This window comes from Exophiala mesophila, assembly GCF_000836275.1.
Source record: "Exophiala mesophila strain CBS 40295 unplaced genomic scaffold supercont1.1, whole genome shotgun sequence".
NCBI classification, from domain to species: domain Eukaryota; kingdom Fungi; phylum Ascomycota; class Eurotiomycetes; order Chaetothyriales; family Herpotrichiellaceae; genus Exophiala; species Exophiala mesophila.
In genome coordinates this window covers 458,400-481,546 of record NW_015622504.1, presented here as the reverse complement: position 1 = coordinate 481,546, position 23,147 = coordinate 458,400, and the positions used below count along the sequence as shown (strand labels likewise).

At 51.5% G+C, this 23,147-nt stretch overlaps 5 protein-coding genes across 6 annotated transcripts; 4 read left to right on the top strand and 1 right to left on the bottom strand.

Annotated features, from left to right (window-relative positions):
* The first annotated feature begins 665 nt into the window (after positions 1-665).
* On the top strand, positions 666-2,603 carry PV10_00155 (uncharacterized protein). The gene is made up of 2 exons (XM_016364197.1): positions 666-1,989; positions 2,038-2,603. Exons 1-2 carry the CDS (start codon positions 948-950, stop codon positions 2,454-2,456), a joined length of 1,461 nt encoding a protein of 486 aa, XP_016227846.1. The 5' UTR covers positions 666-947; the 3' UTR covers positions 2,457-2,603.
* Positions 2,604-3,000: 397 nt separating this feature from the next.
* On the top strand, positions 3,001-6,566 carry PV10_00154 (uncharacterized protein). Its single transcript, XM_016364196.1, has one exon. The coding sequence runs from the start codon at positions 3,431-3,433 to the stop codon at positions 6,293-6,295; it is 2,865 nt and encodes a 954-aa protein (XP_016227845.1). The 5' UTR covers positions 3,001-3,430; the 3' UTR covers positions 6,296-6,566.
* A 5,501-nt stretch (positions 6,567-12,067) lies between these two features.
* On the top strand, positions 12,068-15,441 carry PV10_00153 (uncharacterized protein). The gene is made up of 2 exons (XM_016364195.1): positions 12,068-15,046; positions 15,104-15,441. The coding sequence occupies exons 1-2, from the start codon at positions 12,342-12,344 to the stop codon at positions 15,141-15,143; spliced, it is 2,745 nt and encodes a 914-aa protein (XP_016227844.1). The 5' UTR covers positions 12,068-12,341; the 3' UTR covers positions 15,144-15,441.
* Positions 15,442-16,024: 583 nt separating this feature from the next.
* PV10_00152 (uncharacterized protein) lies at positions 16,025-19,685 on the top strand. Its single transcript, XM_016364194.1, has 7 exons — positions 16,025-16,325; positions 16,400-16,492; positions 16,553-16,671; positions 16,743-16,965; positions 17,037-17,137; positions 17,192-17,348; positions 17,400-19,685. Exons 1-7 carry the CDS (start codon positions 16,274-16,276, stop codon positions 19,181-19,183), a joined length of 2,529 nt encoding a protein of 842 aa, XP_016227843.1. The 5' UTR covers positions 16,025-16,273; the 3' UTR covers positions 19,184-19,685.
* On the bottom strand, positions 18,386-22,858 carry PV10_00151. Of its 2 annotated transcripts, XM_016364193.1 has the most exons (3): positions 22,264-22,858; positions 21,636-21,779; positions 18,386-21,587 (listed from the first exon to the last, which is right to left on the bottom strand). In XM_016364193.1, exons 2-3 carry the CDS (start codon positions 21,694-21,696, stop codon positions 20,416-20,418), a joined length of 1,233 nt encoding a protein of 410 aa, XP_016227842.1. In that variant the 5' UTR covers positions 21,697-21,779; positions 22,264-22,858; the 3' UTR covers positions 18,386-20,415. The 2 variants fall into 2 exon arrangements, with proteins under 2 accessions (XP_016227842.1, XP_016227841.1); XM_016364192.1 differs by having other exon boundaries at positions 21,636-22,858.
* Between the last annotated feature and the right edge of the window lie 289 nt (positions 22,859-23,147).

Below are 23,147 nucleotides of genomic sequence, written 5' to 3'. Positions count from 1 at the left end.
ACCAACCCGTCGTGCCCTTGTGCCGTCAAAGTCTGTCTCGTTGTCTTTTTCTGCTCGGACAAGTGATCGACTGGAAATCAGCTGTCCACTCTGACATGAGCCACATTCTTTCCTGGCGCGAGATTCTAGCAATTGGGGGTCCTGCTGCTCACACGCTGCTGCACCCGTCTTGTGCCATCTCCAGTGCCAGACCCAAGGCCAAATCAACCCTCGCTTTCATTTGTCCAACCCTCTTTCTTTCCGCCCTCCCCGTTGTCCCCGATGTCTCGCTCTACTGTACGTACACCGATCGCAACTGATTACCAGGTGGCGACAGTAGTGACATTCCTAACTGACCCGCGAAGCCTCTTCCTGGCCAAGCACCATGTACCTCAAGGTTGGGCACAAGTCCCGATATGTTGACGAGACTTGCTCTCCAATAAAACCTCCCTCTCGCCTCCGACTGATCTGTTTCTCTATCTCTGCCAATGTCAGGTGTGGCAATTCAACTCCTATTCAGCCTCTGCGAGTCTTCCATCTCGTGGACTGCCATCCCTGCTCTGTGCACTGCGAGTCAATTGGGCCATTCTTTGGCTGCAGAACCTTGCTCCGCTGCTGCGTGCAAGCCTGTTTGAGCAGGCAAGCCTACGTGTGACACGTTTGTGCCCCTCCAACTGTCGACGCCAGTTGCTCTGGTCCACCCCTTTCCTCCGCATTCTCCTAACGAGAGAGAAAGAGAGAGAGAACGCATGATGATCCATCAACGACGTCTACCCCAGTTGGTCAGATTGTGATATGCACTCTTCCTGGTTGGCGTATGCAACAGAGCATGGAGCCTTCAGACCCTGACACTGTTCCAAACTCTGTTTCGTCAAGCACGCCTCTTTTCATCCAACACCCTCGATTGCCTGAATCTGCAGGTTGCTCTGAAAAGGCCTCGGCCACCCCCATCATCTCCGTGTCACTGCATGTTCATCTCGGTGCGAGAACAAGGCCGTCGACGGCGCAGCAACTACCTCGGCGTTAGCAAAACGGCTCGTTCTTCCAAGCTCTCACTCCTTTCGGCAATCACAGGCTTTTCTCATGGATCCAACGACAGTGGCGCAACGGTGACGCAGAAGTCGTACGAGAAATCATCCTCGCGATCCAGAAAGCCCACAAGGACATCCAAGAAGAAAACGCACAAAACTCCCCCCGCCCAACCTCTCACCAAACCCCAAACGTCGTCAATGAAGCCGAGTATGGCAAGGAGCTCTGTCGACGTATTTCAATTCTTGGTGGATGATAATGAGGAGGACAAGCAGTCAAGGCCACCAGACCAAAGCCACTCGCTGGTCAAGGAGGTCACCTTCACCCCGGTACATACTGACGAATCTGATAATGAGAGCAGTGCAGTCAGGAGCCTTCACAGCGATTCCGGGGTATCAATGGCTTCGGTGTCTGTCGTAACGCCGAGCGTGCGCGGAGGGGTGGACGATCGCTTACCGACTGTGATCGAAACACCACAGGAGAAGACTGTGAACAACGCTGTATCCAAGGACCGGGAGAGTCAGGCTACAAGGTTGAGGCTGACATATCCGGACATACCGCAGGCAACACACCGGCGGCATGATCGCACTTCACCTCCACAGTCACCCCGGGCAGAATTCACACCAAGGCGAACTCCACGTTCGGAGAAGTATCTAGACCCAGACTTCGATTTTCCCCGTGTTGCACCCCTTTCTGGCTATGACCTTGTTGCCGATACCCTTGCACAAGGGCGACTCCCTCCTGTATTTCGTCGCTTCCAGAGGGTCAATTTTCGGATCTTGCTCCAATTGCAAGACGAGATCATCGAGATGGAGGAACAGCTTGCGTCTTTGGATGTTGCCGATACAAGGAGCCGCCTGAGACCTGATGGGAGTGCAATACCCGCTTCACGGAGGCTTCAATGGCAACGTGCTCAGTCAGACTTACCCGGCCAACGCTTGGAGGTCCTGGGACGCCTTTATATCAAACTTGAACAGTACTGTAGGTGATATTTCTCCAAGGCGGGATGGCTGGCTCACCTACGAACAGATCAAGCTCTCGACGCCGCACAAAAAGTCTCTAAGGCTTGTTTTCCTGCTGTACCAGCCGAAATTGAGAGTTTCCGGACGTGGCTGCGAGACAACAAACCATTGACGCCGGCCGAGTCCAAGTTTCTGGACGAAGACGAAGATCTGATTGTGCTGAATGACACAACATCGTCGACGACACGCACCGCCAGATCTACAACCCCTGATTTGATCCCGCTTTGCATTTTGTCAACAACACTATTTCCATTGATTTGCTTCAAGCTCACTTCTGGCGTCCTCAACAGATTAATTGTGCTCTTTGCGGTGTTGGTGGCCGGTTTGGGAAGCTTGGAGAAGCTGGACAATTCTCGGGCCCACGAGCATAAGCAATTACTCGTTGCATGTTTCGGTGTCTCTTTTTTGGTTGCTTTGATTTTCTAACGAATACCCTTGTGCGGTGGATCAATCGCATGGCCCGGCATATATGATATAGTATCAGCGTGGAGTTTATGAGTCTGGAACCTGATGGGCTATTTTGTGTGTGAGTACCGAGGACATGACAGCTTTATGAGATATAGATCACACCTAGATTAATGTCTTTGGCTGATCGATCGGCTGAAAGACTGTGTCATGAGCAAATATGGACTCTGGAATGCAAATTCAGATGCAGGATATCACTTACCAGCTGGTTTGTTGATACATAAAACGACCATACTCTGGCTCCAACAAGTTCAGGGCTTCGTCAGTTAAGTACTAGATTGGGTCTGGTTAAGTCCAGGGGCCGTGGGGGTCCCCTCGGGCATTCAGCCTTGTCCCTCCCCTAGTATTTGGCTGGCGAACTAGGGCCTGGAATGCCTAAGGACGACCCAAGGGTCGAGGATCGCGGGGGAGCTGAGTTACTCCAGGAGTAAGTCCCTACTGTACCTATAGTGTCCAGTCTCCCATAGCGTCCGACGTCACCCCCTCACGCGCACGGACCCTGGCCCGTCAACAACATCATCCACGCGGCGAAGGCGAATCGTGACATGCCACCCCAGTCAATCTCCGTGTCTGTCTTTATTCACACATCTCCCTGTTCAACACCTGACCTCACTAGTACTTGTTTACGGACTATAGTCAGAGTCCGTCCTTCCATTCATCCTCCTGATGTACTTTGTTTGAAGCGGCCTCAGTTTGGTTCCCCGATTGACCCCGAAATATCCATTCTCCCCACCCTCAATCGACCGTCTCTGCCTGCGGCAAGCCTGGCATGTGCCTAACCTACGGACTCTGCACCTGCAGGAACAAAAGCATCATTTCGACAGTCATGTCGTAGTTCTCTCAACTTTCTCTCACATCTCGTGCAAGACTCCTGAGGCTTTGTTGCTGGCCCATCATCCGCTCTCCTTGCGATTCCCTCTGTTCCTCATCTCATCATGACCTCCAACTTCATCTCCCGCTTCACTGGTTCTCAAAATAACACCTCGGCCTCCATTTACGAGACAATTCGAGAGCATGATCAAGATTCTGGCGATTCAGACCTTGAAGAGAGGGCAGGTCTTGTGTCAAATCTCCCGCCGTACACCGATGGCTTTCAAGACCTCGAGTCCCCGAGACTCTCCACCAACCAGTCTCAAACTCGTCCTAGCGGAGCCTCCCAGCCGAGGAAAGACAAGGGCAAAGGGTCCGCCAGGCCGCGGTGGGCATACAAGAACCATAAGCTTTTGGACGTGGAAGAGGCCGACGATGATGTTCCCGCCTCCTTGTTGATCGAGGATGGCGTGGGAGGCCGCACCTCCATCTCATTACCTCCGCCACCAAGCCATGTCCCAGATGAATTACCACGGCTTTTCCCCGACAACGCATCTTCAGCGCAGACTTCTGACCGACAACGACGAGGTCGCTCGACTTCCGGTCAATACAATCAAGCAACTCCGACGGCTCGAAACATCTGGGGCAGCTTTGCCAATCAAGACCCGAGGGAAAAGGCCATGTTTCGTTGGGTAAATGTACTCAACTTGGATAACTTCCTGCTTGATGTTTACAACTACTACATCTGCCATGGGTTCTGGTCGACTGTCTTGATGCGTGTTTTCAACATTGTCACCATTGGCTTCATCGTTGGCTTTTCCTTGTTTCTGACCCAGTGCATCGACTATCGTAAACTCAAAGGCAGCAACAAGATGTCCGATATCCGAATACACAATTGTTCCAGCAAGATGGGTTTCGTTCCAAATGCTCTCCTTTGGATCACCACCTTCATTTGGTTGTGGAAGTCGGTCAGCTACATCATAGACATTCCTCGGCTGCGGCATATGCACGATTTTTACCTCCACCTCTTGAACATCCCAGAGGATGAAATCCAGTCCATATCGTGGCAGGAAGTCGTCAGCCGTCTCATGGCCCTGCGAGATTCCAATCCAAACACAGCAGCTGCAGCAGGTCGACGTCAAAGTGCCTGGATCAGGACTCAGAGTAAACAGCGGATGGATGCTCATGACATTGCGAGCAGACTGATGCGACGGCAGAATTATATGATCGCCATGATCAACAAAGACATCCTCGACCTGACCCTGCCCATCCCATTTCTGCGTAACCGAAGACTCTTCACTCGGACTCTGGAATGGAGTATCGATCTGTGCATCATGGATTTTGTCTTCAACGAAAGAGGCCAAATCAAATCTCTATTTCTCAAAGACACCCATAGGACAGCCCTATCAACAGCCCTCCGCAATCGCTTTTTCATGACTGGAGTTGCCAGCCTGATCTTCTCCCCCTTTTTGGCAGCCTTCTTCGTCATCAAGCATGTTTTTCTAAACTTCAATGAATACCAGAAGAACCCTGCCAAGATAGGATCCAGAGAATACAACCCGTATGCAGAGTGGAAGTTCCGCGAGTTCAATGAGCTCTACCATCTATTCCAGCGACGCATCAACATGTCATATCCGTTTGCCAGCAGATATATAAACCAGTTCCCAAAAGATAAGACTGTGCAGGCGGCCCAATTGGTCACTTTGGTCTCAGGAGCTGTGGTTAGTGTTTTGGGTTTGGCGACAATTTTGGACCAAGAGAACTTTCTCAATTTTGAGATTACTCCTGGTCGCACCACCATTTTCTACCTCGGCTTGTTTGGAGGTATCTGGGCGGTCGCGCGTGGCCTTCTGCCAGATGACAACATGGTGTACGACACGGCCAACTCGCTGCAAGAGGTGATTGATTTTACCCATTACCAACCGGAGCACTGGAAGGGACGCCTGCACAGTACCGATGTCAAACAAGAGTTCTCCCAGCTCTATCAGATGAAACTGGTGATTTTCGTCGAAGAAGTCCTAAGCATGATCTTTACACCTTTTGTCTTGTGCTTCAGTCTTCCGAAGTGCAGTGATCGCATCATCGACTTCTTCCGAGAGTTTACGATTCATGTGGATGGCATAGGATACGTCTGCTCATTCGCAGAGTTTGGTTTCAATAATCAAGGCGCACAGCAGCCCGCAAATGTTCCGGCTAAGGATACGCGAGAACAGTACTTTTCTTCCAAAGACAACAAACTGGAAAATAGTTACTGGGGCTTTATCAATGACTACGCGCGCAATCCAAAGACCGACATCAGGTATAACTATCAATCGTCTAAGAGACGATTCAACATGCCTCCTCCTGGCCCCGGACTACTGTCACCCAACTTTGCACCTACGTTCGAGCGGGAACATACCTTTGGCAGTGCGGCGAACCGTCAGAGCATGTTCTCTCCGCCTCATCGTGCAAATTCAGGGACACCAAAGTTTGCTTCTCAACAACCCCCAGTCGGGTCGCCTCTTCAGTCTCTTTTGTTGGACCCCCATCATCAGCCGTCTGCCACTGGATTTGGTACTTCACCTCAGCCGGGGCGAAATGCCCGCGGCGGACAGGCTTCAGTTCTTGCGCGACGGCGACGAGCTCGGCCTTCCAACGTGACAGAAGAAGAACCATCAGGCCATGCTGACAGAATGACAAACCAATCTCATGGAGTGGCGGAGACCATATCTGGCACGACGGAACAGCCTCGAAAAGGCCGATCGAATGGAGCTGAAGCGGGCCTAGCAAGTGTTAGTCCTGGAGTCCCTGAGACCCAGGCTGCGGAGGGGGAGCTAGGATCGTGGAAGTACGAAAACGAGTCTGAAGATGATGACCACAGCAATGGCAGTGACGAGGAGGAAGATAACCTGAAAAACGTCACTGGAGGGGGTCCGCTGAATCTCATCAGACAGTTCCAGAAGGCCCACCAAGGCGAGGCCAGAAACACATCAGGCCTCCCAGGAATCTGACCGCTGGGCTGCCGGAAGCGACATGTGCGTGATAGTCATGTTTCGGCGATCGGGGTATTCCCATGACTGCGGACTCACACGGTATTGCAACATGTACGGCATATATAAAAAAACCTTGTTTGCATTGGTAACGGGGTCCGTGATCAGCATAGTTACAGGCATAGTCGCGGACCCATCCAGACTGTGTGAAAGGCCGAGGGGGCTCATTCGTAGGAAGGCATGCATGATTTAGAGGCAGGCAAGGATAGATACCTAGATATCAGCTCGAAACAGATCGGTGTTTGTGTTACTTTGATGTTGGATGGCGTGCGATCTGAAAATCCTGATGACCATGGGGTTAGAATTCAGAAGTCTGGCTTGTGTTGAGGACATGAGTGACTTGGACGTTCTGGACATGCAAAAGCCAAAGGCGATGGAGTATGGTCACGTGTGAGACCACCTGGGGGTTTGTTGAGGAACAGGGGAAAACCCCCATCATGCTCTGCGCATCTCTTGGTCCTAGATAAATCAGGTAAAGACAGCGAGGCTCTTGATACGTTACAACGTTCGTCAACATGCAGAAAGGAGATCGGCAGTTGGCAGTTACAACTCACAACTCACCTCGCTGCTAAGCGGTAGTGTATCAAAGGTATGGAGTTTCATGATGACGAAGACGATGCGACAGAACAATCAGAAGGGGCCAGACTCATGGGACCGAATCTAGGTACTCAATAGGCAGTTTCCTATTGTATCATGGATGGTTGGGGCGAGTTGATCCGTAAAGAGAGCGGCTGAAACGCGTCAGATGGTGATGTGATGGTGTATATGTCAGCCGGTCTGAAGGGCGTGAATAAAATTTGGTTGGCCCTTTGCTTGATGTTCGTGTTTGTTGTGTTGTTTTGCTATAAGCGAGCGAGCCATCCACCATCATGATCCTTGTCGACGACAGACCGACTGAGCAACAGACGAACCTCGACTGATCAATTTCACCGAGCAAGTATGCAGCGACTAGGGAAATGTCTGGGACGGTCAAGTTCGTGGGGGTCGTGTTCCACCTCGTTCGTGACCTTGCCGTGCCTTGGCAGCTGGACGTGAGTTCGTTCTTCATCTTGGGGCGGTACCTGTAGGCACACTCGAACAGCACAGCAGAGTAATATCCACGTGGGTGAATAAAAACGCCAGGCGGCTGGATTGACAATTATTGCTTGCGGCCACATGGCCATACGCCCAGACGGCAAGTTTGGGCCTGAAATGCCACCCAGCCGTTGCAATAGTCATGGCGGCTGAAGTAGTAAATGGCCAAGTGGTGGAGAGGTTCAACATGTTTATTCAAAAGACTGTTTCTTTATTTAGGCTTGATCCGGGGTCGAAGATCAGGTAAGCAATATCTAACAGGGGGCTAATTGTCTATTGGTATTTCTATTGGTACTTGTTGGTGCCACTGAGCGAATATGGTTTTTACGGGTACAGTAGTCGGGCTGAACCATGTCGACGAGGATCTGGTAGTCGCTTGCGGCTGATGCCAAGAAATCCACATGGATTTTCTGTCTCTATCTAGTACCTCCCTAGGTAATCTCATACGTACGGAGTATGTAGCGTCGTCTTGTGTCGGTGAAGGTTTGAAGTCGGGGTTACATGGATGACTACCTTGTAAGGTCTGATGGCCATGTAACCGCCTCTCCTGCATGTATCACGGCAGTTCCCGGTGTTTCTAGTCGCAATTTGTTCTATAACTTTTGCCTTTTTGTACAGGAAGGATTCAAATACGTAAGCACCTAAAACTTGCCGGGAAAGATGCGACGTACCAGTACCAGTACAGTAGTGGCTATAGGTACTCCAGATTCTCTCGATGTAGCTAGCTACTTTAAGACGAATACTGTAAGCACAGACGTAGATGGCGGGACACTGGATGACCCTGGTGATATTTCCGTCCAGTGGAAAAGAATGCTTTCAATACTGCTTCAGTACTTAAGTGTCATGTTGAATGCATATTGCCAACGTCGTCAACCGTGGCCGGATCTGTAGTTGACATCATGGAGTCTCCAGAATTGCTCGCAGGAGGAATTGTCTAATAGCTAGAGCCTAGATGCCCTAAAGGTTGCGCCACACTAAACGCAATTCAATTTTGATCTTGTGCCGTTGGTCCAAAGTCTACACCTGTGTAGGTGGACAGCTGGGTTCAAGGGCATAAAGATAGAAGCCAGGCTCGTTCGTTCGCTCGTTCGTTCGTTCCCAGATGAAGGTTGCATGACGGGAAGCATGTTATAATACTACTACATTAACAATCTAGCGTGTCGTTGCATGTATAGTATTCAAACTGTCGGCTGTGGAAACCAAACTAGGAAACTTGGGGCCAGTATCAATATGATTTTGCTGACCTTGTAAGGATTCAAGACGCCGGTGAAGCGGATGCTGGCGCCGTGAAGCGAAAGTGTGCGTAATAACAAGCAATGTGTCAATATGCAAGCCTGCCAATTCTCCTCCTAGGCTACCTTACCGTAGATCCTTCTGGGTGGTAGGTACCTAACAAATGTGCGTAAGGTACTTACCTACTCCGTAGGTAGGTAGGGAGGGGTAGGCATGCATGCATACGGCATAACTTGGTCATTCTCTACTGCAGAGCCTTGAGCAGTCCAGGGGCCATTGGCTGCATAATTCATGATTCTCCAGTGACAACTGAGAGTAGAACAGCTTGGCACCAACGAACCCCCAGTCTTGAGTGAGTTTCGTTCTGTTCTGGTTTTCTTCGACAATCCGTGGCATCTTCTTGTACGGTAAGTAGTACCTACCTGCCTAACCTTAGTAGTCATAATCTTGAGCGCTCCTTTTCAAAGGTCCTATGGCCTGCTTGACGTTCATCAACTTCTATCTGATCGGGGCCCAGGGTCCCCACCGCTGTCCCTGGCTGGGTTTATCGCCCCATACTCCGTAGTCATCAAGCCGTTCATGTCAAAGACCACCACGACCGCCTAGACCTTTTGGTCTTGATCGGGCGTGGAAAGGCACAAAAAGGGCTACAGGGGCTGTCGTTCTCCAGATCCCTTTCGGGCTCGACCAGGGAGCCACTGGAGCTTCTCGGTTGAACACTCAGGAGCAATCACGATAGCAAGGCATCAAGTGGCAAGCCCATCACATTCCACCCTCCCCTATCGCCCGAGACGGCTATTAAACATTCTAAAATATACGGTAAGCACAATCTTAACCTGGTCTAAACAGTCAGCCAGGTTAGGGCCAAGACCTCTGGTCTGACAGCTGCCGACATCTCGTGGCTTCAAACTGTTCCACCTGCATGGGATGGCACTGGACAGCACCGCTGAATCGCCTTCGACAAATCCCACCCTGGACTTTCCTCCACCCCATCCGCCCTACCCTAACAGGTTGCTGACCGTCGACAATCCTCTTGCTCCTCTCTGGCTTCTCGTATCCCACGCTGGAAACCCATCGTACCCTGCACATTGGCTGTGATGGCCACTGCCACTGGGCACGGCGCAGTGCGATCCCACCAGCCGCGCCCCGTCGCCAACAAACCCCCTGCAAGCCTCCCTCCTCCTGGCCATCCAACGTCTGGGCTACTCGTTTGCCATGCATTTCAATGAACCTGCATCTCAATTATCGCCCGCCACGACCCTAGTACTTCAAGGTATATACAATATCGTATCCATTACATCCACCCAGGTCAAGACAGTCCTTTACTTTTCTCAATCGCGTTACTCTATATCAATATCTACGGATTTGTCCCTCCCTCTCCTCCTCATACATTTGCATTCGACCTGTCCTTGACCTGGTCCACTGTGATCGATAACTCTTCATAACTCTTCATTTCATACCTCTAGCAGCATGACTACCCCGTCCAGGTGAGTTTGGCATTCGACATCTCAGAAATTGCCATTGACAGGCAGCAAGGGTTCCAGAAACATCGGCCGAGACCAGGCTTGAGCGATCTGTATCCTCGACGCCCAGATCCTCGTCATCTCCTCCAGCCACATCCAGCACCAATGGCAGCAGTAGCAGCAGCGCATCGACTGCCCCTGCTGCGTCCAAAAATGCCAAACCGATTAAACTGAGAGCAGCATGCAATCACTGCTTCTCCGCAAAGGTACCATCTCCGCCTCGGACCCATTGTTGTCATTCTCTGACAGGCATGCTCGACAGGTGCGGTGTGATGGGAATAAGCAAGGCTGCTGTCGATGTCTGGAGAAGCGGCTATCTTGCGTCTATAGCGAATCTCGGGTAGGTAAAGTTGTCGGAAAGCGACGAAAACGGCCCATCGACGACTCCATCGGCAATATCAATTCAAAATCTTGGGTCGTGACCACGATCCCAATCCAGTCGATTCCCTCTCCAGCCACCACTCAGACTTCTGAAGACCATTCCAAACGGCAGTCCAGCCAACCTCCGTGGACTACATTCATCCCTACTCCAGGGGAACCTGGTTTTCTCACATTTGACGAACCTATCGACTCACTGCACGCTGTTGATATGACTGACCACAGAAGTCTGTCCATGGCGAGTGAGTTTGCCTTTTTCAACAATAGCGGGCTTCCCACCCCTGCTCTCAGCCCTCCAAATTTGGCTAGATATCTGTCTCCCGCCCAGCTTGACTCGCACCCGTCTTTGAAAGGGGTGTCTACGCCCTCTGTTGCCAGCAGGTTGTCGGTGACCCGGACTATCAGTACACCCATTATCCAGAAAAGTGACACATTACGAGAAGACCAAGAAATGGTCTGCATTAAACTACTAGCACACCTCAAGAAACATGGTAGCGACCAAAACCAACCTCGGGAGGCGCAGTTGGAGTTGTTGAGAAAGAGCAACGCGGCTGTATCAAGGATTTTAGGCAGTAGAACAATTCGGTCGGAATACAGTTGTCACCTACTTCTATCCAGCATCGTCATCCAACTCGTACGGATCTGCGAGAGGCTCTGCCAGGGAAGCCCAGAAGAGAACCTCAATACTGACTCACAATTTCTCCAAGATCAGATGCATTTTGTCGACGCCATGCCTGGATATTTTGACCACGGAGTGGCGCAGACCACGAACAGGGCGGAATACGAGTACTTGGCCATGTTAGTCCAGGAAGTTATGGCAATCGTGTCAACAGTGGGGGACTTGTTGAAGAAGAAACCACTACAGCCATTCCAATACCTGGGCAGACACGAGACCTTGCACGTCGAACTGGAGTGTCGACTGAGAGAAGCCTCGATGTTGCTGCACTGACGCCACACGGCCGAGTGTGGGTAAAGGAGACTCAATGGACTTACCGCCGTGGATGAGAAAAGGACTAATGAACGTGATAATGGGCAAGTCCCTGCCGTAGAAATTGATATCACAGAGATCAATACGATGATCAAAGCATCCAGACACCAGGGCATGTTGTACACCAGGAGCTGGTCGCACAACATTACCATATCCTGATTCCTCTCGAACCCCTTATTCTCACCTACGGAGTAAGTAATTGCATTATGTGTGCATAAGTTACACCCAAGTGGATGGCATCAAAACGCCAAGGCGGCCACGCTGATCCAGGGGCCATTTTAGTGGATTCGGGAGGAGCAAGTTCACCCGTCATATCCTTCCCAAGCCAACAGTCGTGACAGTCAAGCCTTGTAGGCGTCTGCGTAATGCGGAGCCTAATCCTGGCACGCTAGCCCACGCACTGCTAGCGTTGCCCGTATCCTCCAAATCATCGATTCCATTGCGGGTTCCATGTGGCTCGGTGTCGTAAGCCTCATCAAATAGCCAAAGTACGGAGTACTGTGGTACTGCGTTCTGTAAAAAAGAACAGGACCATGACTTCCACCAACATGCACTCCCGCCCTGTCGTGCATGTGTAATTCCAATCCTCATTCCAACCTACCTCCATCCAAACTTTGACCTTTGATTTTGGATTACATCGAGTCTCAACCTCTCTGCGCCTCTTTCAATTGCCAGACCCATGAGGTGACTGTCGCTCTTTCCCAACAACCACACCCTCGCAAACACGCTTCGCTTGTTGGATTACGTCGATGCAGTTCGTGACCCTTACACCACCATCCCTCCCCGTTCACTCAGCACGGTTGCTATCATCATGACGCGCCTCCGTCGCTACCGGGTTTTTTTGATTGTCGCCGTCATTTCCACCTTCACACTATGGCACCTGAGTCGACTGAGTGACTGGACCGTCTCGACACTAGGAGGAGCTGTCGGTTTCCGACCCAAGCCTGAAGACCTTCCTCCCCCAATCGACTACACCGAACCCATACCTCTCCCGATTCCTGAACCCCAAGAACCACCCGTCAATGCGCCCACCCCCGTCATACATCCTGTGACTCCCACTCCCTCTCCTAAAACACCCGCCGAGTCTCCCTCTACCTCTACCTCTACCTCTCCCTCTCCCTCGCCCTCGCCCTCGCCCGATCTACGCCCTACAGTGACTGGGGAGGAATTGCTAGCCAAACCAGACAGCGCCCTCGATGATTTTGGTGAACGTGGACAAGGTCGTCTGGAGGTTCAGCCCCGCCCGCATGAGCAGCCAAAGGCATACTGGAAGCAACAGGAGGAACATTTCCCTGTTCCTCCCCGCAGCCTCAAGACATTACCCACCGCAAAGGCCAAGACTTTGCCCAAGATTCAATATCCCTTTGGAAAGGAGTCGGCCGCAAAAAAGAACGAGAGACAGCGGAGGCAGACCACCATCCGTGAATCCTTCAAGCATGCATGGTATGGTTACACCAACTTTTCTCTCGGTCACGACGAGCTCAAGCCCTTGAGCGGAGGTTCCGGTAACCCCTTCAATGGTTGGGGCGCCACCTTGGTCGACTCGTTGGACACATTGTGGATCATGGGTCTTTATGATGAATTTGATCGCGCTGTCTCCTTGGTCAAAGACATTGATTTCAAAACCTCGACCAGGAAAGACATTCCACTTTTTGAGACCACCATCCGTTACCTCGGTGGTCTTCTCGGAGCCTATGATATTAGTAATGGGAAATATCAAATTCTTCTTACCAAAGCTGTTGAACTTGCCGAGGTTCTCATGGGAGCATTCGATACCCCCAACAGAATGCCCATCGGCTACTACAATTGGGCACCCTCATACGCATCGCAGCCTCACCGAGCAAGCACCCATATGGTCCTTGCCGAGCTTGGATCCTTGTCCGTCGAATTTACCAGACTGGCGCAGATCACAAAGGAAGACAAATACTATGACGCCATTGCACGGATCACGGATGCTCTGGAGAAATGGCAGATGAAAACGACTCTCCCTGGGCTGTGGCCATTGAAACTCGACGCATCAGGCTGCAAGAAGCCTGAAATTGTTCGCGACTCTTCTATTACACAAACATCTCTTCCAGTCTTCACCGATGATGACTCTGTAGGCAAGCAACCCCCAAAAGGGGAAGTGCCCCCATCTCCACCTTCGCATATCGACGATGATTCCCCCCACCACAAGCGAGAGGTATCCGACGAAGCACCTCCCCTCCCTAAAGAGGAGAAGAAGGACGACGAACCTAAGGAAGCACGGGTTGCAAACCCGCTGTCGACTCCAGATTTTGATGAAATTGATTGCGAGCCACAAGGTCTCAGCACTGAACCCCATTCTGATGCCCACCGGTATGGGATTGGAGCGCTCGCTGACTCGACCTATGAGTACCTGCCGAAAGAGTACGCCCTGCTGGGAGGGGTCAATGACCAATACAAAACAATGTATGAGCATGCCATGAAAGTGGTCCGGGAGGAATTACTCTTCCGGCCTATGATCAAGGAAGACCGTGATATTCTGTTTGTTTCCAAACAGAGCATATCTCCCCGCGAGGAAATTGAATCTAAACGGAAGGTGACCAAATACGAGGGGTCCCACCTCGGTTGTTTCGCCGGCGGCATGTTTGCCTTGGGGTCCAAGATGTTTGATATCCCCGAGGATATGACCCTCGCCAGAAAGCTGACAGAAGGCTGTGTATGGGCATATGAATCAATGCCCGTGGGAATCATGGCTGAATCTTTCGAGTTGGTTCCTTGTGAGAGTATGACGGCCTGTCCATGGGATGAGAAGAAGTGGCACAAGGCGCTTGACCCCTATCTGAACGAACGATTCAAGGCCGTGGACAACCTCAATCGAGAACAAGAGCGACTACACGAGGAAGCCCTTGCGAACGCCGCAAAGAAAGCGGAGTTGAGCGAAGCGGAGTTGAGTGAAGCGGAGTTGAGTGAAGCGGAGTTGAGTGAAGCGGAGTTGAGTGGAGCGGAGTTGAGTGAAGCAGATGATGATGCTACTCCCTTCTCCGACAGTGGAACGAAAAGGAAGCGCAATGCCGAGGGCCATGCAGAGACTGAACAGAACAGCGAAGCCGAGCTGCCCTCCAGGACCGTGGATGTTAAAGACGGGGACACTGCTGAAGACACCGATCATGAAGTTGTCCCATCATTTGTGCCCCGAGTGGCGCTGTCACATGACAAGTACGTGGCGGCGAGAATATCAGAAGAGCGGCTGAGACCAGGTTACACCAACATCGGCGAACGCGACTATCGGTTAAGGCCCGAGGCCATTGAATCCATCTTTATCATGTACCGCATTACTGGTGACGAGTCATGGATGGAGAAGGGGTGGAAAATGTTTTTGGCCGTGGACCAGGCCACCAAGTCTGAAGTCGCCCACGCTGTGGTGCGAGACGTCACCAGTCTGCTCAACTACCAAGACGACACCATGGAGTCGTTCTGGCTTGCCGAGACACTGAAATATTATTATCTCCTGTTTAGCGAGCCTAGTCTGGTCAGCCTGGATGATTATGTTCTGTAAGTACTCGAACATGCCGCACAGTCCCCTTTCCACCGACTAACCACTTCCCACAGGAATACTGAAGCACATCCTTTCAAACGACCTGTGTCCTGAAGGATTTGGACGATGAAGGGTAAAATGGATTTGGTACCAACAACGGATTTGGATGTGGGAGCATGATTTGATATGTACAAGACCCCAACTAACGGGCATTGTTGGCGTTGCACAGAAAGTTGCAGATGACAATGATGCCAGGATATATAGATACTACCAGGCGGAGTCAGCCTAGCAATTGAAGATATTTTTCTCCGACCAGCACACCGCCGAGCCTGGTCTGCAGTGTTCAATGCGCCGACACGAATAAGTAATGTACGCCTTAGATGTCAGCACGGTATTTAGACCTGATGTAGGACGGCCATATAACGCGGGGGCTAGATGCCTTTTATTTCTATGATTCAGCCGAGGGGCGGAAAAGACGAGGCGTACCACAGAGTTAAGAAGTAATAGACGATCGTGGCAATTAGAAGTGGCACTCTTCAATAATGAGGTATAGCGAACGGCATAGGAGTATGCCCACTACCTACAGTATATGCCTTCTTCTATACTCAAACCCATGGAAGTACTGGAACTGCTTGCATCTAACCCATGCTTTGAACAACTGCAGCCACACGTCATCGTCTGCCATCGCGGGTCAACTTGACACACTGCCGCCGCTAACGACCTTTAGGCTTGGATTAGGCTGATCTTTCAAGCCCGAGAGCCCCTTGGCCCCAAACCACCTGCAAACGTCTGTCACTCACTGCCCCCCAGGCGCGTGCTTGATGGGCGGTCACCAGGGTTGTTAGGCCCCTCGGGCTAACCACACAGTTTGCTCATCGCCCGGAACTGTCCTCCCACGCCTCCCACAGGCTCATCCCTCCACCTTCCTCACTCCCTCCACCACGTAAGAGAAGGAGTAATCGGCATTGCCATGGCTCCATCTCTCCATCTCTCCACTTTCCCTTCCCACTCGAAGCCATGGTCTCCGCCACCTCAAGAAACCAACTACTTCCCATCATCCATGATTTCTCCAAACCTCCCGTCGCTTGTTGACTTGGTTTCGACAATCACCATCCTCCACGTCCCCATACACATGCGCTCTCCAGTTGTCTACCGCCCAGAAATCCCACCTCTTTGCTCCGGAGTGATCCTCCTCCCTATGAGACACCGCGCTCTTTCCGCGACGACATGAAGCTGTCCAGAGAATGGAACCCGAGCCTACCCATGACTTTGAACACGAGGACCAGTTCTGGGGTGGTAAGAACCTTCGAATACGCCCCATATGCTCGTGTACCCTCCCGCTGACCACTGGCCCTTGCCTGCTCTTCTAGCTCTTGACAAGGCTCTCTCCCAAGAATGTCACACCCATAGCGATATCGACGACGTCTTGCGATCCTACCTGAACCTTATCCACGAATGTCGCGGTACGTCCATTTCTCCGTTGAACAGCAAGACAAGACTTCCAGACTAAGACTCAACCACAGATCAATTCCTGCAGACGGACAACGACCTGGGTCGATGCGCTTTGTGGTTACAGGATTCGTCCTTGTTCAGTACACATGCCGACTATATCCGTCGTCAATTCGTTCAATGCCTGCTTGAGGTGAGATTCTTCCGGCTCCTGGGCCCACTCGGCCATTCTGCACATGAGTCTCACGCGGAATGTTATGCTAGGACGATGAGCCACATGTCATCCTTATCGCCACCACCTTCCTCATCGCCGATGCACGTTCCCACGATCGCACATACGAGCTGCTCAATGAACAGGGCGCTTTTTGCCGACTTGTGGACTTGATCCTAAGCCCCAGACGATATGGCCATGAAGATATCCATCGCCTTCTCATGGAGCTGTTGTATGAGATGTCGCGCATTCAGAAAATCAAGCCAAGCGATTTGGGTATGCCGCCGTCTCCTCCCCGCCATCCTTTGGATCATCGTGACCATGGTTGACTTTTGGTGTCCTTCAAGCCCATATCAGCGACGACTTTATCAAGATGCTGTTTGAGATCATCGAACAAGTCTCTGACGACGTTAACGACCCCTATCATTATCCCACCATTCGCGTCCTGGTGAGCACCTTTGGTTGCATCCCTCCTTGGGTTTCCCTTCTGACCGCCCACTAGCTTGTACTTAACGAACAATTCATGGTGGCTGCACATGGCCCCTCGAGTGACCAAACCGGCGTTCCATTGACGAATAAAGTCATCAAAGTCTTGTCAGCATATGGAAGCGCCTATAAGACTTTTGGCGAGAACATCATCTTACTGTTAAACCGCGAAGGCATGCCATTTCCGACTCCAGATCCTCCCATTCGCTGACTTTGAATATCAGATGAGACATCTTTGCAACTACTCACACTGAAACTTCTGTATCTACTTTTCACCACTCCTTCCACTTACGAGTACTTCTATACGAATGATGTCCATGTATTGGTTGATATACTAATCCGAAACCTTTTGGACTTGCCAGAGGAGGCCTCCTCTTTGCGACACACTTATCTTCGTGTGTTGTACCCACTTCTCGAACACACACAGCTCCAACACCCGCCGCATTACAAGCGAGACGAGCTTAGAAAGCTATTGATTGTGCTGTCTGGCGGACACTTGAACGGTACTGTCCCCGATCAAGAAGGCGTACATTCCTGGGGCCACTTCGATGCCGTCGACGAGACTACCAAACGTTTGGTGAAACGATGCCAGGGAGTCACGTGGCTCTTTGAGCCTGAAGGAGAGCAGATCGAACAGACTGAAAGTCCAACCAGTGAAAACGCTTCTAATCCAGTTTCTCCCACATCACCGACAAAGTCTATCCCACCAGCGTTGCCTGCTCCTCGCAAATTGAGAAAACGAATCTCATCAAAGGGCTCCACTCTCACCATAGGCCAGTACTTGACCCCACAGCTAGAAGGCGCTCGACATTCAAGTCTAAGTATGATGGAAGTTGCTGCACAAAAAGAAAAGCCAGGCGTCATCACTCCGAGCCGAAATCCCGCCTTGAAGCAGAATCTTCGTGCCGCTATAATGCACGAGAAGAAAGAACGACCTCCACTCCCTCAAGCCAGACGATCAGGCTGGTTGCGGACGAGGGCTGAATCACAGATGGGAGACCACCCGCCTCCGCCGGCCGAAAATGCAGAGCCAGAAGGTAACATCGAAGCTATCCAAGTCGACAGTTTAAACACGGTCGAAACCCCACCCCAACATGAACTTCCTACTATCGTGCAACAACATGAAGAGGATGCTGTTCGATCGCCAGAAGATCCCGTCAACAAGGTAGCCAACAAGGGAAGCACACCTCCAGAACTGCCTGCGCCCCGCGGGAGCCACCACCACCACCATATAAGACCTCACTTCAAAAAACCGCCTCCCACCCCCAAGGCGCGACGTTGGCGTGGCAAAGGCAAAAATGAAGACGAAGGCCCAGGCGCTCGAGAACCCGGAAGGTTCAACCCCTCTCTTCCATCCATCATCACAACTACCACATCCGGCCACAAGATTCCGGCTCCCTCGCCCTTCTCGCCTCTTCGCAAGGTGCAGGAGAATTCAGAATCCCTATCCCCCGAGGGACGTCACAGCACGTCAAGCGTATCTGAAGCTTTGTCTCAGGCGCAAGCTAGGGCAGTTGAAGAGGTTACAGAAGCGATGGATCAGGTGGAACTCGGTGAAGAGAAAGTGCCGTCGGAGGGACAACTTCCCGACGAGCTCAACCAGAAGGCAAAGAACAACGAGCCGTTTCATGATGCTGCGTCGCTCAAGGGATCGCTGCACAAGACCGGGTCCATTGTAGAAGAAGACGAGGCTCCGCAACAGTTCCATGATGCAGTCCACACTCAACCGGAACGACAACCAAGTCCGATCCCTCCACCGCTGCCACTGACGAGACCACCGACATCACGATCCTTGTCGGCGAGTAAAATGTTGAGCCAGAGAGCAGGCGCAGAAACCTCGACCACACCGCAGGTAGAGCCAGCGGCGTTACCGTCGAAGCCCAGGGTGGTTCTCACTCCTCCAGGCCAAGAACCGTCACGCGGGGTGCCAGGTCCGCAATACGCCCTCGAGCGTAGCCCGTTCCTAACGGATGACGAGATCGAGGCTGAGGTTGAGAACGACTCCTGAACCAATCTTGACTCGGGACTTGAGCTTTCCTAACTCGCTAGTCGGATCAGATGTCTTGATTGATGTATCGATATTCCAACAATATGACATGATACCATGTATGATTTCCATTTGGCTCCTTTTCTGAGGGACACATTGCTGCTATTTAAGGAACTAGGCGCTATGGATACCTCTCTCTGCATCATATATTCGTTCGCTTTTTTGGATTCATCCAGCGCGGCCACAGTGAACAGACACTCGGATTAGCCTAGAGGTGGATTGCCTGCCTTATTTACAGCCGTAAGTCAAGGCTAAGAGTCGGAATTGGGTCTAGAGCTGGAGCAGGAAATGGGAAATGGGAATGAACAAGATATTGGAATCGGGTGCATTAAGTAGTCATGCCGGTCGAGCGATACGATCCATGCTCGACACAAATGGTTCACAGACCCTGCCTGTCAACCCCGACGTGTTTTCATGCCATAAATGACAGAAACGTCATCAAAAGGTCTTCTCTGGTTCGGTGCTTAATGATACGAATCCAATATCCTCCTATCCTTTTTTCTCGCTGTGATCCATTTCTACGACTGGGGTGCCCCAAGATCTCCCGCCAACCTGCCTGCCCTTGACCCCTTCGTATGTACCTTGTCATCGGGCGTGCTAGGTGCTTAAATGAATAAACGAGACTGACGGCAGAATCCAGTTCAAGCAGGCAGCGGGAGATTTGCTCAAATGCAGACCAACGAACAAGATAAGTTCACAGTGCCGACTCGTTTCCGAAATTAGCTCTTGTGTTTGATGGCTTCCTCGTTCACTGGTGAAGATCGAGCTCGGGAAAGTGACGGCGAGAATGATTCGACAACAAGGTGATCCTTTGCTTCTCAATGCATCAGTCCAGTCGGCGATATTGATAAAGTTAGGGACGCCGACCTAACAACGGACATGGCAGGAGGTGAAATACTTGGAAATGAGAAAAAAGTACCAAGTGATGGATGGAACGTAGGATGAGGGAACCCTAGATGTATAAGGTGGTGTTTGATGTGACGCCGACGCTATGCATGTATAACTTTGAGGAAAGGATTCCAATGGTTATCGAATGAACAGATGGTTTGTCGTGACTTGATTCAAGAGGCATCGAGACAGGCATAAAGAAGCCGAATGATGGGAAAACTGCCGGCATTTTCTGTTTGATGAAGACAACACATGGTAACATGATTGCTAGATTTGATTGGAATCCGGTTGAAATGATTCATGGCCTAACTGCCATAGATGCCGAAATATGGCTCGACACCTAGGTGGCCAGGGGCCTTGTAGCTTGCATCGTAGGCCTGGAAGAGGAACAGCGGGATAGAGCTGCCCGCAAAGGCAGCACGAAGGCTGGCAATAGCGGTTTGCTGGTTCTCTCTTGATGGGATGGCTTTGCCATTGGACTGGCCCTGCCAAGGCCAGCCTGATTCTGTGACGACGATCTGTTTTCCATTGGCAATTTTCTGGACCATTCCGATGGCAGTGTTGAGGACAAAGTTGCCAGCGTCTGCTGCAGCAGTGTTCGCGTCAAAGAATGCGTAAGCGTTGACAGCGCAATAATCTGAGGCAGCACAGAGTTCGGGGTGGCCGGCGTGTGCGATGAAGGTGTCGACTGTGACGATATGTCCGTTGAAGCCGGCAGCGGAGAGAACTGACCGTGCCGTGCTTAGACCAGCAACAACGGCACCGGCCAAGCCAGGATTGTTATTCACGACTTCGTTGCCGATCACAATGGTGTCGACGACGGACCAGTAGTTGCTCAACATGCCGACCAGCTTGGCGAGATCTCCAGCGACATTACCGACTGTGTTGAGACCAGCGATTAGAGAAAGGCCTTGTTGAGAAGCGGCAGCAGCAACGTCGCCAAGAGGACAGCCAATGTCATAGACGCGGACTCTGCTGAAACCCTGGCTCTTTAAGAAGGCAAACTCCGAGTTGAGGACAGATGAAGATTTGCATTTGACCGCGCCATCAATCAACTCGTAGCACACGCCAAGGCCACCCATATTTCCAACATCCTTATTGCCACCGGGGACGCTGGTAGTGGTGGGAGCGGCAGAAGTTGGTTCAGCGCTGGAAGGCTCGAGATCGGTGACTGGAGGCTCATCTGAAGTGTAAGTCTCGGTCGGCTCGGGCCAGGTGGAGCTTTCAATGACCGAACTAGGTTCATCGTCGATTGTTTCCGAGGTCGTTGACTCGGAGGTTGTGGAGGAGGATGGAGCAGTAGTCGTCGTGGTCGTGGGATGGTAGGTAGGGATAAACCCGGGGAAATCGGTCGAGAGAACGTTGCCATGTTGATCGACCCATACGACGGCGTTCGAGGCGGTTACAGTGACGATTTCGGTATGAATGACATGTGCGGTCTCGAGGGCACGAGCAGGGTGTCGATGCTGATGGTGGTCTTGACGTGGTAAGTTTGGATAACGAGATCGGTGGCTTTGGAACCTACCATGTGGAACTGCAAGAGCGAGATGAACGCACAAGGCGAGAGCCCAAGGTAGTGGTTTCATCTTGTGAGAGAATGGATTGGTTTAGGCGGGTTCAGACAGTTGTAAAGAACGTGTGAGGTGGACTCTTAAGAGTGCACAAAGACCTGTGAAGTTGAAAGAGAGAAGTGAGCGTTTGCATCGACGACACCGTCCGGCGGTCTGAAGAAAGAAAGGATAGTCTTGCTGGTAAGACTGGAGAAGGAGGGAAAGCGAGTGACTTGAAGACAAACGAAGGACCAAGGTCGAAGGAGGGCATTGGCCAGCGAGGTCGGCAGGGAGACAAAGTGGTCAAGAGTAGGAGAGAAGGAAATAAAGAGATTGGGAGTGGATGCAGTGCTGGTCAATGCACGCGTGGACGGGAGTTGAGGCGCGATCGAATTGGGTGTCATGGTGGCTTTGTTGACATGAGTCGAGACAGAGGACAATGCACGGACCGTGACGATGACGGCCGCTTCCAGAGTAACCGTGGCTTGGACAACGTGGACATGGTCGTGCAGGTGAGCCGGGCACCGCATGTTGCGACGATGAGGTGAAGGACGGTGGTAGAATGAGGCAGGAGAGGCAAGAGCGATGGGGGCTTGAACGTACCGAATGTTGTGAGAGAGCGGCAGGTCTGTGTTGCGTAAGGATTGACTGGGTGAGTGGTGGAACGAGTGAACTGGACCAAAAGAGTGACTGAATGAAGGTGCGCAGGAAACAAAGAATGACGAGGTGCTACAAAAGAGCGTGGTGTTGTTGGAACCCAACCATGAGGAATGTGTTGATGGGGAAGGATGAGGTTGGCAAAGGCAGTCAATAGATGAGAGAGAGGCAGGTTGTGAGTTGTGAGTACGGAGTAGTAACAGGGCGAGCCTGACTCGTGGGAGGAAGCAAGGAAGCAAGGAATCTGAGGAAGCATCGCTCATTGGTCGGATGGGTTGGTCGCTAAGGGTCGAAGCAATTTCGCCTTCCATTCTAAAGATTGTTCACCTTGGCGGCTAACCACCAGTCCACCACCATCTTTGCCAGTTGAAACCAACGCAGTTTCGTGCAAGCAATAATTGACAATAATCATCATTTGTGAGAGGATCACAAAGTCCACAAGATATCCTGCCATAGCCAGGATGTGGCAGATCGCAGCATTGCAACAACATGAGATGGAATGTGAGACATCAGATGGAGAAAGAGTGAGAGAGAAGGAGACAGGCAGGTGTCATGAATGTTGGATTGCCCCTGCCAAAATGATTCGGCACCATCTTGGGCCCAGTGTTGTTGTTGGTCGACCTTTTTTTCAATCATGCTCGTTTGGCGATGGTGACAAAAACCACTCATTGATGGCGACGAGGTATATTTCACGGCAATCTTTGAGTCAAGAGAGGTAAACTCCAAGTCCTCGTTGCCTTGTTTTGTCTTTCCATACACTAGTAGCCTGTAGATCCTGAGCAAACCACTTGTTGGTCCAAGGTCAGAAGCTCTTCGCAATCCTGTCAGTT